Source organism: Capsicum annuum, chromosome 6 (genome assembly GCF_002878395.1).
Source record: "Capsicum annuum cultivar UCD-10X-F1 chromosome 6, UCD10Xv1.1, whole genome shotgun sequence".
NCBI classification, from domain to species: Eukaryota; Viridiplantae; Streptophyta; class Magnoliopsida; order Solanales; family Solanaceae; genus Capsicum; species Capsicum annuum.
In genome coordinates this window covers 188,270,751-188,288,278 of record NC_061116.1, presented here as the reverse complement: position 1 = coordinate 188,288,278, position 17,528 = coordinate 188,270,751, and the positions used below count along the sequence as shown (strand labels likewise).

The 17,528-nt window shown below is 28.5% G+C and overlaps 2 protein-coding genes across 3 annotated transcripts; one reads left to right on the top strand and one right to left on the bottom strand.

The window, feature by feature from the left end:
• Positions 1–804: 804 nt before the first annotated feature.
• LOC107872855 (isoflavone reductase homolog) lies at positions 805–11,597 on the top strand. The gene is made up of 4 exons (XM_016719498.2): positions 805–1,277; positions 8,291–8,531; positions 8,850–9,053; positions 11,239–11,597. Exons 1-4 carry the CDS (start codon positions 948–950, stop codon positions 11,403–11,405), a joined length of 942 nt encoding a protein of 313 aa, XP_016574984.1. The 5' UTR covers positions 805–947; the 3' UTR covers positions 11,406–11,597.
• On the bottom strand, positions 11,463–14,264 carry LOC107872856 (myb family transcription factor PHL11). 2 transcript variants are annotated; one of them, XM_016719499.2, is made up of 6 exons: positions 13,835–14,264; positions 12,715–12,809; positions 12,565–12,628; positions 12,181–12,253; positions 11,999–12,071; positions 11,463–11,826 (listed from the first exon to the last, which is right to left on the bottom strand). In XM_016719499.2, exons 1-6 carry the CDS (start codon positions 13,986–13,988, stop codon positions 11,527–11,529), a joined length of 759 nt encoding a protein of 252 aa, XP_016574985.1. In that variant the 5' UTR covers positions 13,989–14,264; the 3' UTR covers positions 11,463–11,526. The 2 variants fall into 2 exon arrangements, with proteins under 2 accessions (XP_016574985.1, XP_016574986.1); XM_016719500.2 differs by having other exon boundaries at positions 12,715–12,791; positions 13,835–14,254.
• Positions 14,265–17,528: the final 3,264 nt, after the last annotated feature.

Sequence of the window (17,528 nt, the reverse complement as noted above, 5' to 3'; positions counted from 1 at the left end):
GAGATATATATTAATTAGAATAGCATTAAATTTGAAATTATAATTATCTTATTTTTTAAAACTGCTATATACGTAATATTGAAAAAGTAATGTTATAAAGAGAGTTTTATGTAAAAATTTAAAAAATTGAAGTTATATGTAATAATAATAAAAGTTGGAATTGAAGTTGGAAAATTGTGAAAACAACAAAAACCTATTTTCCCTTTTCAGAAAAAAATTTTGGAATTATTTTTTGAATTTTCATGACCAAACATCATAATTTTCAACTCCGAAAAAAGATTTCGAAAAAACAAGAAAAAATTTCCATGGCCAAACGGGCCCTAAAAAAAGGAAAAGGAAATCCATATACTCATTCAAGATGCCTTTAATCCATTCGTTTTATTTGTTTCTGCAATGCTTCCTTTTATCTTTATTTGTTCGATATATTAAAAATAATAATTTAACTTTACTTTCATTTTGAAAAATAAAAAACAATTTATCATTGGTGTCTATTTAACCTTTTTTATTAATTAAATATTATTCATTTATCACATTTAAATAATTTATAATTAATAAAGATGATATAGTAAAATTATCTTTTTATTTATTATTTTCTTAAAGATCGTGTTAACTCAAAATGACCAAAAAAAAAAAGATGAATGGGGGAGTATTTGAAACGTTTATTTTCTTGTTTGTCCGTACATATATCATTAAGTCGACAATTTTAAGACATTTAATTTTTTTCAACTAAATCCACAGTAATCATGACAAAGACACGATGCCAAATTATTCTAGTAGTACTAGGGAAAAAAAACTTATCCGCACTTCATTTACATTTTCAAACTTATCTTTGAAAAAAGGAAAAAAAAAAAAAAACTAATAGAGCCAGTCACTAGCAAATTTCCCTATATATATATTGACTAAATTTCTCCAATTCTTCAAAGCATAATAAGAAAAAACACCTCATAATGACCAAAAGCAAAGTTCTTGTTGTAGGTGGAACAGGTTATATTGGCAAGAGGATTGTGAAGGCTAGCTTAGCAGCAGGACATACAACGTATGTCCTTCAGCGGCCGGAGATTGGACTCGACATAGACAAACTACAGATGTTGTTGTCGTTTAAAGAGCAAGGTGCTCAACTTGTCGAGGCCTCGTTCTCCGACCACCGGAGCCTAGTGGAGGCTGTGAGAGAGGTGGATGTTGTTATATGCACCATGTCTGGTGTGCATTTTAGAAGTCACAATATCTTGTTGCAACTCAAGTTGGTTGATGCCATCAAAGAAGCTGGAAATATTAAGGTAAGCTTGTTTATTGTTCAAAATTCGACCATCTCTCCATGGTTAAAAATGTTTCTCAAAGTAAAATTTCTGCATAGATTGTTATTAAATTGATACGTAGAAAATTACTGTTTTACGTCCGACTAATTTTTGCAAGTACTATACGTAGACAACAATTACTACGACATAAGTACGTGCCATATTCAAATTGTTACTTGTGTTCAATTTATGTGGCATGGTTTGTATATTCAGAATCAATCGGTTTAATTTTATCAAAAATTTGATATGGAATCTTTTAGTTTTTGAAATAAAATTTACATATTTAAAAATTATGTAAAAAGTATTATAAGTTACAATAGTTAATAATTAAAATATTTAAAAGATATATACAAAGATTACGTTTTAAAAAAACTTGTTTAAATCTCAAAATTCAAAGAGTTCCATGTAAATTAAGTGAAAAAGAGATTTTTTGCATCTTGTGGTCGTAAATCAGTGTGTAATGTACTATATAAAATGTTCTTTGACTCTTGTGTTTTAAACTTGTTATATATTTTCTCCGTTCACTTTTACTTGTCAATTTTAAATTTTGCACGTCCCTTAGATTTTGAGATATGATTTAAAAAATAAGTAATTAATATTGAGGATCAAACATAAAAAAAAATACTCATGTTTTTTTATTGATAATGATTAAAGGGACAAGTAAGAGTGGAAATATATTTATGAGAAAAGTGGATAAATAAAAGTGATTTAAATTGCCAATTTATTAAATAATAGAAAGAAATAATCTTTTTAGAATTGAGCTAAGAAGAAAGTAAGATAGTGAGACTACGTTTGGCCATGAAAACCACAAATAAATTGAAGTTGAAGTTTAAGTTAGAGTTGTATTTTTTCACTAATATAAATTAAATTTATTTATGATTTTTTAAGAGAAATGAGAGTGGAAAAAATAAAATTAAAAATTAAATTTCAAAGTTTTTTAAAAAAATTTCGTCAAACACTTTTTTTCAAAATTCAACTTCAAAAGAAAACAAAAATAAAAAGATTATGACCAAATATGCAAACTTATATATAATTTAAACAAATACAATGATGAAATATAGAGGTGATAAGGATGGTGGGCCAGCGGGGTGGAAGTCGAGTGAATCTCAAAAATAGATTCAAATTAGAATGACTTTCAAATTTTAACCCCAAATAAAAAAACTTCCTTAAAATAACATTTACCTACTAACTAATATTTTTGGAACAAAATTACCCCTGATCAATAGAGTAAATTGCATAAATGATCCTCATAATGGATAATAACTCCATATTTATATCTTTCAGTATTTATTTTTTTCTCTTTTTAATTTTACCTTAATTTTTTTTTATTTTTTATTTTTATTTTTAAATTTTTCAACCCTTATTTTTTTCCTCAACTTCTTTTTTTTTTTTCTTTTTTTCTTTTATATTATTTTTATTTTTTATTTTTTCTTTCCTCTTTTTTTTTGTTCTTTATAGTTTTTCTCAACCCTTACTTTTTTCTTTACACCTTTCAACATTTTTTTTTTTTAATTTTCTTTGATTTTTATTTTTTTCTTTTTTTCGTTGTAAATTTTTCTCGACCTTTATTTTTATTTAATCTTTCTTTTTTTTATCAACCTTTATTTTTTTCCTATTCTCTCTTAACTTCTACATTTTCTTTGATTTTTATTTTTTAATATTTTTCTTCATTTTCTTCCTTTTTTGCAATTTTTATTATTTTTTTTCTTTTCTTCAATTTCTTCCATTCAAATTACATCTCCTAAGTAAGAGTTGACACATCAAATTATAAAGGTAAGATTTACGACTTTCGAACAATAAGCTACGTTTCATGGGCAAAAGTTGACTACTACATTGTAGAGGCAAGACTTATGACTTTCAAACAACAAGTTATCTTTCATGGGAAAGAGTTGGCACTACCACATTGTATTTTGATTTATGAGATGTTCTACAACTATTGTCTTAGAGACAAGACTTAGCTTAAGGACTTTCAAGCAACAAATTATGCCTCACGGGCAAGAGTTGACTCTACCACGTTTGTTTTCATTTATGAGATTTCTACAACTATTACCTTAGAGGCAAGACTTAGCTCAAGGACTTTCAAACTACAAATTAGGCTCCACGGGCAAGAGTTGACTTTACCGCATTATATTTTCATTTGTGAGATATTCTACAACTATTGTCTTAGAGGCAAGACTTGACTGAAGGACTTTCAAACAACAAATTATGCTCCACCGGCAAGAGTTGACTCTACCACGTTATATTTTCATTTATGAGATGTTCTATAACTATTGCCTTAGAGGTAAAACTTAATTAGCTCAAGTATTTTCAAACTACAAATTATGCTCCACGGGCAAGAGTTGACTCTACCACGTTATGTTTTTATTTATGAGATGTTCTACAACTATTGCCTTAGAGGCAAGACTTAGCTCAAGGACTTTCAAACTACAAATTATGTCCCACGGGCAAGAGTTGACACTACCACGCTATGTCTTTATTTATGGGATGTTCTGCAACTCTTGCCTTAGAGGCAAGGATTTTCAAATAATAAATTATGCCCCACGGGCAAGAGTTGACACTACCAGTTATATTTTCATTTATAGGATGTTCTACAATTTTTGCCTTAGAAGCAAGACTTTGCTCAAGGGTTTTCAACTAATAAATTATGCCCCACAGACAAGAGTTGACACTACCACATTATGTTTTTATTTATGAGATATTCTACAACTCTCGCCTTAGAGACACGACTTGTCTGAAGAATTTTCAAAGAACTTCGTAATAACAATTCATGCCCTTAAATTTGCTTTGATGTAAAAAAAAGAAAATTCCTTTGTGGATTATCCAATTTTTTATTTATTAGCAAAATATAATAGAAGTTGAGAAAACAGAAAAAAACGATCAAACAAAATAGAGAAATAAAAAATAGATTGAGAAAAAAAGGAAAGAAAAAACATAAAGATCAAGAAAAAAGTGAAGAATTAAAAAAATTAAGAAAAATAAAAATAAAATTTGAAGAAAATGAGGAAAAAAAGAGAACTGAAAAAAAGAAAAAAACGATCAAACAAAATAGAGAAATAAAAAAAAAGAGTGAGATAAAAAAAAGGAAGAAAAAAATAAAGATTAAGAAAAAAGCGAAGAATTAAAAAAATTGAGAAAATAAAAAATGAGAGGAAAAATAAAAATAAAGTTTGAGAAAAATAAGAAAAAAAAAACTGATAAAAATCACAAATAAAAGAAAAATAAAAGTTAAAGACAAATGAATTAAAAAAAAAGAAATAGATAATGCTCGAGGAAAAAAAGGGAAAAAATAAAGTTTGAGACAAATGAATTAAAAAATAAAAATAAAATTAAAGGAAAAAATAAAAAGTGAAAATAATAAAATTAAATAAAAAATTAAAAAAGTGAAAATGATAAAAAATTAAAGGAAAAAATAAAAAGTGAAAATAATAAAAAATAAAATTTGAGAGATAAATAACTATAAAAAGTTTTAAAAATATATTTGAGATGTAAAGGGATAAAATAGTACTTGTACTATACTTAAAAAATAAGAAAAATTATTCTTTAAATATATTTTTAATTGGGATCAAATATGTGAAGCGAGCTCATATTTGATTATGCAATTTCCCCGTGGAAGTCTATAAGTAATCTCTTTATCTAAGGACAACAAGTAGCTAGGGAAACATCGAGATTCGTTAATTAAAGAGTAAGCTGTCCTTTTTAGTTGTGAAAAATCATTAAGAATATCCAATGAATGGTATCCTTTCCATTCATTTAAATTTTAACCCATAAAAAGGAAAAATATAGTGAATCTACTGAAGATATTTTGCAAATCTAGACAAGGAGGCAAAAAGACAAACAAGAAAACAAAATATGTATTTGTTTTATGGGATATTTTTTCAAAATTCAAACTTTTTAATTTTGATCTTGTATTAATAGATTCTTTAAATATTTCAAAATAAAATGTACATATTTAAAGATTACATAAAAGGACTACTTTCTTTCTTTATCTTTATTTAATTAAGGTATTGAGATAAGTATTTTACCTCAATACCTTTATTAATTGATATTAAGTTTTGATCTTGAGAAATAATATGGAGGACTGGCAATAAATATTAAGGTTAAATATGAAAAATAAATATGCTAAAAGTAATAAATAAAAATAAAAATATATTTTTAATATAATGGACAAGTAAAAGTAAATAAAAGAAACTGTAAATTATAATAACTAATAATTTAGCTTTTTAAAAATTTATTATAAAAAAATTATGATAAAAGAAAAAATTGTTATGATCACATAAATAAAATGGAGGAAGAAAAAAGTGAAGTTGGTGGATATGGGAGCAGTGAACATTACTATCCCATGATGAAACTTTGGCTTGACTCATAAGGTTGGCTATAATTGATTAAATTTCTAGTAATCATTTGTTGATCCTTCTATAATCAGTACTTGTTTACAGTCTTTAGAGATCAACTTTGTAATTTTACCCAGCCAGCTTCTAGATGAGTTGCTGTTTAACGCTTTCATCACAGTTAATCCATTCTTACGTCTGCAAACTAGTTTAATTAAGTTGACTTTAATTATCCTTCGCATATCCGCACACTATTGACTATTCGTTAAAATAATTAAAAAACGAATTCAAGATAAATGTTTATTTATCTACCATTATTTCATTTGTACATGTACTTTCTTCTTCTCTTTCTTTTTGGTAGACGTACATGTACTTTCTTCGATCATGTTTTAATGTCTATTGTGAATTGCTCAAATTCATCCATAGTCCCTTAAACTTGTTCCTAAAATTCACTTAGATTCCTAAATTAACACTTGTACCTATTCAACCCCTAACCACTAACCCCCCCCCCCCCAAATTGGTTCCAATTGGGTATTTTTTGCCCAATCAGCTAAAAGCTCAAAGTGTGTGATTGCACACACGCGCTGATATGACAAAAAAGGTTAATTGAAAGTTGTCACGTGACATTGTGGATCCGATAATTATTAAAAATTAATTATAAAATTATTTAAAAAATAAAAATAAAAAATTGATTATTAAAAAGAGACTATAAAATTTTTAAAAAATAAAAAATTTCATTGAAGATCCAAATTATTAAAAAATAATTATAAAATTATTTTAAAAATAAAATACAAAAACTATTATTAAAAAAAATTATAAAATTTTAAATATAATAAAAATAAAAAATAGCATTGAAGATCCAAATTATTAAAAAATAATTATAAAATTATTTTAAAAATAAAAATAAGATTATTTAAAAAAATTATAAAATTTTAAAAAAATAAAAATAAAAACTGCATTGAGGATTTCAATTATTAAAAAATAATTATAAAATTATTTTAAAAATAAAAATAAAAAACTGATTAGTAAAAATAGATTATAAAATTATTTAAAAATAAAAATAAAAATAAAAACTGATTATTAAAAATAGATTATCAAAATTTTTAAAAAAATGAAAATAAAAAATGGCTTTGAGGATTCAAATTATTAAAAAATAATTATAAAATTATTTATAAAATAAAAATTAAAAACTAATTATTAAAAAGAAATTTTAAAATTTTTTAGAAAAAAAAAAAAAAAAAACCCCCCCCCTTCCCCAGTCCCCGCCCCCCAACGTTAATCCCCCCCCCCCCCCCTACATTCCTCTTCTTCTCCGTTAAAGTGAATCTTGCTTCTCCATAAACTTCAAAAACATATACACATAAAATTTTTGTTTAAATCTACTTCAAGAATTCAAAAAGGGTCTAGAAAAAAGTCATTTTTATTAAAAATTTTCATAAAATGGTGGATATTAATGAAAAAAAAAGTGATCTTTCTTATGGAGGAAAAAAAATGGTGATAAAAGTGATCTTTCTTGAAGAAAAAAGTGATCTTTATTAAAATTTATTGTAATTTTTCAAGAAATGTTGATACTAGTGGAGGAAAAAAAGTGAATCTTGTTGAAATTTTTCAAGAAATGAGAATAATTATGGTGGATTAAAAAGAATTTGTTCATGTGAAGATGTGGGGTGGGGGGTGACGACGAAGACACGGGGTGGGGTGGAGATGCAGGGGTGGGGATGGGGTGCTGTGAAGAAGATGACATAGCGGGGTGGGGTTATAAAAAAGAATTAAGAAGTTATAGTAATTAAAAATTATATTAATAAAATAATTTAAATATAAATTTTTTAATTAATATTTTTTGGGGCCCTCAGTACCACTTGACACATTTCTATTCGTAATTTAATTAAGAGAAACACCTCACGCGTTATCCGACCGTGCACTGCACGTGCAGTCCCATGTGGCAAAAAATGCCCAATTGGAATCAAATTGGGAGAGGAGTTTAGGGGTTTAATAAGTACAGACCTTAATTTAGGGGCTTAAGTGGATTTTAAGGATAAGTTTGAGGGGCTATCAATGGGTTTGACCTTGTGAATTTTTTACATGTACTTTCTTCGTTCATGTTTGCATGTCTATAATGAATTTTGCAAATCCCTTAAGAATGAATTTTACACATTTCTTAAGGAATAACAAATAAAGCATATATTTTATTATGATATTTATATTAATCGATATTTATCGTTTTAAATGGAATTGAGAAATAATTTAAAATGAGTAATTATTGTTAAAGCTTAAAATAAGAAAAATAAATTATTTTTTTCTTGATATATATGCTAAAGTAGACAAGTAAAAGTAAACATATAATTTTAGGATAGTGGATGAGTTGATAGTAATTTTCTGTTACTATCTGTTGTTGAATTATTTCTTAATGTCTCTTGTATCTCTATTACATCTTTTTTAGTTTTTTTTTGTTTTTTTTAGTTTTTGAGCCAGGGATTTATTGAAAACAATCTCACCTATGATATAGTGATGAAGATGTCATACACTCTACTTACCTCACATCCCATTTTTTGAGAATAGATTGAATGTGTTGTTGTAAAACAGTTGGCAAATGAAAATGAAAGTAATAATTTTTGCTACTTTTTTTTGGTTGTGTTGACAAAAATAAAAAATAAAAAAAATTGGCAGCGGTTCTTGCCATCGGAATTTGGAATGGATCCAACACTAATGGGACATGCAATAGAACCAGGAAGAGTGACATTTGATGAGAAAATGGAAGTTAGAAAAGCCATTGAAGAAGCTCATATTCCATACACTTACATCTCTGCTAATTGCTTTGCTGGTTACTTTGTTGGCAACCTTTCTCAACTTGGAACCCTTGTTCCTCCTAAACACAAAGTTAGCCTATATGGTGATGGCAATGTTAAAGGTACCACCATTTATTCAATTTATTTGATACGAATTGAGGTGTTTGACTGAACACAAAGTTGTAGAAAAAAAAAATTAGACTTTCTAGCGCTTACAACTTAAAGTATTTTAATAACTTGTGATCTTAATCATCAAATATGTTAAGCTTTCTATGATTATAAGATATAATAGTTGTCTTTCTTTATACAAAATAATAATATCATATAAAATGGAACAAATAGCTAGAGTAGTTTTTTTTTTTTTCAAATAACATTTTTAGAAAAGTGTGTATATATTCTGTAAAATTTGATTATTTTCTTTTTTTCGGGTTTAATTACAGTGGTGTATATGGATGAAGATGATGTAGCAACATATACCATAAAAAGCATAGATGATCCAAGGACATTGAATAAGACGGTGTATCTTAGACCACCAGAAAACATTCTGACTCAAAGGGAGTTGATTGCCAAGTGGGAAAAGCTTAAAGGAACAGAACTTGAGAAAGTTAGCATCTCTGAACAAGACTTTCTATTTTCCATGAAAGGTACTAAATTCCTGTGCACAAATTCGAAACACAACTCTTTTTTTCATTTATTTATGTGATATAGTTTGACTCGATAAGGGAATTAAGAGAGAAATGAAGATCACTTTTGGAATTTGTGGTCTCACACATTTCATAACATTTATGTATGACAATAATTTTTTTTTGAAACTTGTGTCCATCTTAAACACTTAATAGTTTTTTTTTTTTGTGTTAGAGTGGGTGAAAGTCTAACATCAATTAGGAAATGGACCGATAGTCTATATATACAGATTCAAATAATTCTCCTCTCGTGAGCTAATTTTTGGGAAATAGTTAGACTCAGATTTCATATTTTGTACGTGATATCATAGCCAGGTCAGTCCCCCTTTGGACTCCCGATTCATGTTTCAATTGGGCTCTGGACATGAAGGGGTGTTAGAGTGGATTGAAGTCCAACATTGATTGATTTTTGGATATGGGCGTTCTTTATCGGACAACATTCCGCTCCATATAATATGGCCGGACGGACTGCCACTCTGTAAAAAAACAAAGAAAATAAAAAAAAAAAAATATAAAAGTCAAGAGGATAAAATAAAAAATATTGGTTGAGAAAAAAAAAGAAAAAATAAGTATTAAGGCTGAGAAAAATTTAAAAACAAAGACAAACAAGATTTTCATTTTTTGAATAAAAGAAGTTGAGTGGAGAGACGAACAAAGTACAAGTTGAGAGAAAATATGATCTATTTATATGGACTTGAACATTCTTATGAGCTAATTTTTGAAGTTGAGTTAGCTTAAAACAATAAGTGAAAAGTCAAATAGTGTCATTCTTATTGGAATAGTCTATCAAGGGGTACATTATTTTCTATGGAGTTAAATGTTTGTCCTTTTGTAATTACTCCTCCGTTTTAATTTATTTTCTTACTTCTTTTTTTTAGGCCGTTTTAAAAAGATATCTTTTTTTTTTTGATAATTTTTTAATTCTAAATTTTTATGTGACATGTTGATCACAAAATAATTAAAAGATATTTTGATATATTATATTTGTTTAAAGTAATCAAATTTAAACGTCTTTTTTACTTTCTTTTCTAAGTCAAAACCAGAGCAATAGATTAAAAGAGAGGTAGTACTCTTGTATATATGGTTTAACTAGAAGAATTTGTAGTATATAGTACATCTTATGCAGTTATATGTCTAATATTATTTCAAGAAGATCTTATTATATTTTACTAATATCTGATTGATGCTTGCAAAAGTTAAGTGCATTAATTTAGGGTGTGTTTGGTACGATGAAAAATATTTTTCATGAAAAATATTTTTCTGAAAATAAGTTGGCTTTCAACTTATTTTCTCATGTTTGGTTAGTGAGTGGAAAATATTTTTCGAAAAATATTTTATGATGTTATGTTGGTGAGTAGAAAATATTTTTTAGTGTTTGATTGGTGAGTGAAAGAATATTTTTTAGAAAATACTACTAACTGTTAACTAGTATATCAGTGTCTTTAGCAACTCAATAATTTGTAAGAACTAATTTCAGCATAGCAAATAATATTAATATCGAATACTAACATATTACAATTACTAAATTTAAGAAACTATTAATTAACAAATATAGGAGACACTTTTCAACATTTTGTCGAGATAATCTCAAGACACTACAAGCAATAGAAATATAATGAAACGACAAGCTTATCTAATCTTGTGAAACAAGTTATATCAATGACAAAATGAATAATGCGATTAGCAAAAGTAATATAGGTTCCTCTATGCATATGAAAATAACAATACATTCAACGAATATTAGAAAAGGGAAAAAATTTGGGTTTCACTATTTTTTATTTCAAGCAGTGAAAAATTAAAAAAAAAAACACAGTGAAAAATATTCTCAAGTAATGTAAATTTTTGAAAAATGTGATTTTTTTTAGTCATGTGAATATGAGTTTTGTTGGGGTGAGGAAGAGGGGTGGGGGCATAAGTCACATTTGTTATTTTTCGTAAAATGACTTCCTTGTCCATAGGTTATCTTGGAAAATGGTTTCCCAATATTTTACTATAACCAAAGAAGAGAAAATAGAAAAACATTTTCGATCATTCAAAAGAATGTGGTGAAACTGCACTCTGAAAATTGTTTCCCTCTCCTCCTAGTTATGGTTTTCATTAATTTAATGAAAATTATAGAGAGATCTGACTCAGATATTTGATGCAGAAATGGACTACGCTGGGCAGGTAGGAGTGGGACATTTCTACCACATATTCTATGAAGGTTGTTTAACAAACTTTGAAATTGGACAACATGCTGAAGAAGCCTCTGTACTTTACCCTGAAGTTCATTACACTCGTATGGAGGAATATCTAAAACTCTATCTTAATTAGCTTTTCTCTTTAATTTGATCAATGTATGTTCAATTATTTCGTGTTGAAAGAGAACAATCAATGACAATCTTGTACTGTTATTTCTGCAGAAGGCTTGACTATATGTCATGTCATTAACGCTTCATACAAAGCTACTTCTTGAGTTCAAATCGAAATTAATGGAATTCATATCATTTTTTTGTTCTTTCTCAACGATGTGATTAGGTGTTGGTAACAGCTCTATGTTGTTATCCCGGTTCTCTCCATGTACTGTGTAATCCAGTAAATTTGACAGAGGTGAACTGAAAGCAGTGAGTTGAGCTGTTGTTGCTTCTGGTGCACTAGGAGAGTTCATGTTGGGGAGCTTCTTCTGAGCTTTGTCTAATATTGCTTGCAAATACTTGCCCTGTGCCTCTATTCTCATTTGCAATTTCTGTTGCACCTATTTAGACACAATTAATTTGGCTATTAGGAAGGACCCAGAAGACGAGATTAAGATCATTTATTAACAAATCATTGTTTCCAGTAATCACCAACATGCCTGAGTGCACGTAATTTCTTGGTTTTCGTTCATTAGGAATATGAATGGTGCTAGTAAATAAGCTTATGCATACCTGAAGCTGCTCCTGTAATCTTTTCTGAACTTCAATCTGATACATTACTGCATCTGCGACTGGGACGACTTCTCTGTTTAGAAGACATAGTTAAGGCTAATAAATTAAGCCTACTAAGGTTCATTGAGGCATATCATTAAATCAAATGCATACAGCGTAAAAAAGCACAAGAAGTCACCTACCCTTGCATAAAGTTCATACTTAATGAAGAGGTACTGGGGCCTGAGGAATGCAAACTAAATTGTCCGGAGTCCCCTATGAGATTAGAGAATACAATGCCATTTCTTTAGCAAATCTACATAAAAGAATCCTTAACAAACAACCAAAAAAAAATCGAAAAGGAAGTACAGTGAAATGTTCTCAAGGACAAAGATCGATCATATATATAAAAGCTTATTCCGATTTTGCTTTACAATGTTTGATTTCTACGATCAGCATTTGATAGGGCGAGTATTCATGTGATTAATTATCTATCTATCTTTAGCCTTAACAATAGTGAGAATAGGAAACGTTTTCAGTAGCACATCATATGTTCTCTGCTGGAAATTCTCTTATAGCAAACTCACCACAGTTCTCTTTGTTTGCCTCCGCTGCATTTTGTTTCTTGGCCAGCTGTCCAAGTCTATACTTCTGAAAATACAAGAGGACAAGGCATCTGAGGGGTTATCAGAGGAGACAAATTGGTAAACAGAGGTGATCAAGAAACAAACATGTACCTGCAAATGACTCTTCAAATGGTATAGTGTCAAACCCTTCAAGCCCATTAACCTCAGTACTGATTTGGGAGTTGCTTCTGTAAAGCCAAAACCTTCTATCAAACATCGCCAAGCACAAAATGGAAAAAGACTCAAAAATCAAAATGCAAGAATTCGTTTAGCATAAGCAAGTGCAATGTATAATATATGTACAATTCATGTTTTAACTATCCATTTACCTCCTGAAGCAGATTGCCCCAAAAAGAAATAAAAGAAAGAAAAACAAAAAGTTGAATCCAACGCTGAAAAGTAAGCTTCTTTCTCACACAATTACTTGGCAACGTCTAAAAACCATACAAAAGATACAAAAAAAACTTAAACCAGGTAGTCTTTTGAAGTTGTAATTTTATAGGAATACATCATGAGAATACAGCAGCCTCGACAGGATCTTGGCCCTATATCTTTCCTAAAAGGACACTGACCTAAAAATTGGTCAATGTAATGGTGGGCTCATTGACATTAATTCCTTTCTACTGAAGAAAATAACATAGAAAATACTCATTCAATTGGTAAAGTAACAATCAAGAGCTAAAAGTGCTGCAGTAAGTGTTGTATTTTATCCGAAGATGAAGTTGGTAGCTAGGCCAACTGATCTTGCTGAAATATGCCCGTCTACTGCATAATAACATTACAGAAAACCATTTCAAATGAACCTGCAAAATCTAAACGAATCAAAGAACCACTCGAATCGGAGCATAATAACAGTTGCTCCTGTTCCTATATCTGTATCCCCTGTTTCACACTCTTTGACATCTTTATTTAAGCCGAGGATCTATTGGACACAACCTCTCTATCTCTACGAGGTAGCTCTAAGGTTTGCGTACACTTTATTCTCCTAGACCTCACTTGTGGGTTACACTCGGTATGTTGTTGTTTGTCTATTTAAAGGCTTGCGCTACTGTAATTCTAATTTTGTAGTGATCTGAAGCAGTACAAAACCAAAGTGAATACAGTAATTCCCAATTCAGGAAGCAGAAAAAGATGGCCAAACAAATGCTATATTTACAAATCAATGCCAACCCTCTGCCAGTAAGCTAATTTATTAGCAAAAAGCATCAAAAAAGTAATAAAGGAGACTCACTATCAGGACCACCAAGCTTAGTTACAGCATCCACAAATTGGTCATGTAATTCAGCAGTCCACCTCAATCTTGGCTTTGGATCTCTTGTCATCACCACCCCATCATTCTCATACATAAAACCTCCTCCTCTCCCCATCCCACTTGAATTATACATACTACTATATTATATGCTTATTCCTTTTCCTCTATTCCCACTAACCAAAACAGTGAATTTAGCACACAAAAAAAGCTCAAAAAGTCAAATGGGAAAGAAATAAGATTGGAAGAAAATGTAGCCTAGAAACTTATCAGGTACAATCATGAACAGTTCCAACTTCCAAGAATTCTCAACAGGACAGAAATTATGTAGTATTAATTAGCAGAAGGAAAGATGTGATGATCAGAAGGATGCAAATTTAATTAAGAGAAGAAAATAATCAAATGGAATTCCCTATTAGTTCAATCCGTTTGGCCATGAAAATAAAAAATATATTTACTTTATTTAATATTTTTAAACTTAAAAAGAATCAGAGTTGATGTTTGGCCATGATATTTTCAAAAATATTTTAGATTTTGAATAAATTTTTTTTTTATAAAGTGATAAACAATCAAAAATTGTGAAAACTTACTTCAGAATACGTTTTTGATTTTCATAGCCACATAAATATTTCAAAAATAAGTGAAATATATTTTAAAATATTGTGAATAATATTTATGATCAAACGGCTACTAAATAGAAATATCCCTGTGATATAGTGAAATATATTAAAATGAAATAGTAAGTTAAAGTGAGATTCTTAATTTGTAGAAATAAAAATATATTTTTACATATTTAACCTAAGCTAAAATTTCAACAGGGGGAGTTTTTGAGTAACTCATAAGGTTATCGTCATCTTATCACGAAATCACAAACTCTAATCGTGGAACAGTTTCTTACAAAAAAAATTGAACAAGATCGATTACAATAAACCTTTATGATTTACTCCTTTTCCAAAACTCATAAACTCGTGCATAATAAAAATGAGGGAAAAGACATCGTTTTCATGCTAAACTATATCCAAAAAGTCTAAGTCATACCTAAACTATACTAGTGACCTATTACACACCTTAACTATAAAAAAGTGATATTATTACCTCCCCGCAACCATCATTCTAAGGCGCGTGTGTTACACTTATTTTAGGCGCGTCCAGCCTATTAAATAACAAAAGTAAACGGCTAAAAACATTAAGGAAAAAGTCATCGTTTTCACCCCAAACTATAGTCGAAAAGTCGAATCCACACATAAACTATATAAGTGACCTATTACACAACTTAATTATAAAAAAGTGATACTTTTTACTGATGTGGTGCTGACTTGGCAGCCCGTGTAAAACACTACACCACATGTAGCCTGACAGGGTGTAAATAGTTTCACTTTTTTATAGTTTAGGTGTGTAATAGGTCACTAATATAGTTTAAGTATGATTTTGATTTTTCAAATATAATTTGGAATGAAAACGATGCATTTTTCCTAAAAATTTCAGTGCACCAAATTATTTTCTTCTTCAACAAACATTCAACATTAAAAAAGAAAAGGTAAGTATAATAAATAGGTGGAGGGAGATATAATTGTGGTATCAATTTCATAAAGAAAACGACAGGGAGAGGAAACATCGGCGAGGAATCTCATGACACATGATCGCCGATTAAACAATTTATTTTATGTTGGTTTATATATGCATGACACATTCGCTTAAACTAAAAGTTGAAGTGGAAAAAGATGATGTTCTTAAAAAAAAAACACTCTATTTTGCTTTATTTGTCTACTATATTAAATATATTTATTTTTACTTGTTATTTTTAATAATTAAAAGAAATTGCATGTATTATTAATATTAATTACTTATTTTAAAATTATTTTAAAGACTAAATCAAATATCAACTAATAAAAAATTATAATAAATACTCAGGTAAATCATTATTTTTTAAGTAAATTGTAAAGGCTAAACTAAACAAATATGTGGAAGACAAACTTGATGTTTTTGTTAATACACTTGGTAAGGGGACAGCGTGAATATTGGCCGGCAAAGGAGGGAATAGAAGTATTCCTGTACTCACGTGCCACGTCCTCCCAATCACTCAATGTGGACAATGTTATGAACTTATAAAGAAGGCATAATACATAATGTTTATATTCAAACTTATAATACATAATGTTTATATTCAAACTTGAAATTAAATTATATTTATAATCTTCAACATTAGATGTGTAGACACTTAAACTTGAACAAATAGACACACATATTTGATGTGATATAATACACATAGGACACCATATAGAATAAAAATTGGTCACGTAGGACGCCACATAGGACATATGTGTTTACTCATTTAACTTTATATAAATTTAAGTGTCTACTTATGTACACCCAAAGTTGGACTCCATAGATTTAATTTAATGTCAAGTTAAAGGACATGTTTATGTACTATGCCTATAAAGAATAAACAAAATAATAAGGAATGGAAGATAACAAATTGTTTTATATTTTTGCGAATGATTTGGAACTTCTATTTATATGAGAGATTTTTTCTGATTTATCTTCAAAGATTGCATTATATAATCTTGATAGATATTCATTATCTTAATATATACTCACTATATTTAGATAGATATTCACAATAAATGAAATATATTTATAATACTTCTATTAAATGTCTAATTGATAGATAATGTGTCTCATTAAAATTTATTAGAAAAAAAAATCATTGAACAGAAAATTTAATGAAGAAAAAAAGTACACATCTCTAACAATACACATTTCGGTTATCTCATTAAAAAAATCTTATAAAAAATCCCATAAAATAAAACCTTGAAAGAGAAAAAAAGTACAACACATATTGACACCCCCTAATGAGACCTATCTATTCAAAATTTTGAATCTTCACATTTCAATTTTGTGCACCATCTTCTCAAGGTTGTAATTGATAGAGATTTGGTGAATAATTATTCATATCGCTCAAATAAATTTATTTCACGTTGATATGACCATTCATTTGGAGCATTTATATATATATATATATATATATATATATATATATATATATATATATATATATATATATATAGCTTTGATGAAATGTACTTCATTCTTTCTCTTTTAATGAATTCTCCCTTAAACAGGGTTATGCATGTTGCATTATCTTTATAGAAAATTATGAGTATCTCGTTATATATTTTAAATCACACTTTTTTCGAATGAGTATATAACTTAGAAGAAATGTGCTTCATTCTTTCTCTTTTAATGAATCCTCCCTTAAACAGGATTATGCATGTTGCATTATCTTTATAGAAAATTATAGGTATCTCGTTATATTTTAAATTCACTTTTTTCGAATGAGATGTATTATTGACCTGAATCACACATATTCTAGACTTACTTCATGAATAGCTATTACCTTATCATGATTTGATTATTATGTAAAACAACATGATATGATAGTAGTCCTTCATGACAAATGATTGTTTGTTTGTATCGAACTCTTGTGTAGGTTATATGAATATTCTGTATATTTAAAAACGTGACAATATTTGTTAGCATAAAACACATGCATATGAGACCTTTCACTTGCCATATAAGTGATCTTACTTCACTATATTCATGTATGAGTAAAACTATATGACACTCATAGTTATAACAAGATGTATAAATGCATTAATTGCTCAAGATTCGATTC

What these genes read in the sequence shown, in the direction of transcription:
- LOC107872856 (XM_016719499.2), bottom strand. Translation starts at nt 13,988, where the DNA reads ATGTATAATTCAAGTGGGATGGGGAGAGGAGGAGGTTTTATGTATGAG. An exon ending in TAAGCTTGGTGGTCCTGATA is followed by an intron (nt 12,810 to 13,834) that starts GTGAGTCTCCTT and finishes GATGTTTGATAG; the next exon opens with AAGGTTTTGGCTTTACAGAA. An exon ending in ATTTGAAGAGTCATTTGCAG is followed by an intron (nt 12,629 to 12,714) that starts GTACATGTTTGT and finishes TTGTATTTTCAG; the next exon opens with AAGTATAGACTTGGACAGCT.
- LOC107872855 (XM_016719498.2), top strand. Translation starts at nt 948, where the DNA reads ATGACCAAAAGCAAAGTTCTTGTTGTAGGTGGAACAGGTTATATTGGC. An exon ending in AAGAAGCTGGAAATATTAAG is followed by an intron (nt 1,278 to 8,290) that starts GTAAGCTTGTTT and finishes AAAAATTGGCAG; the next exon opens with CGGTTCTTGCCATCGGAATT. An exon ending in TGGTGATGGCAATGTTAAAG is followed by an intron (nt 8,532 to 8,849) that starts GTACCACCATTT and finishes GTTTAATTACAG; the next exon opens with TGGTGTATATGGATGAAGAT.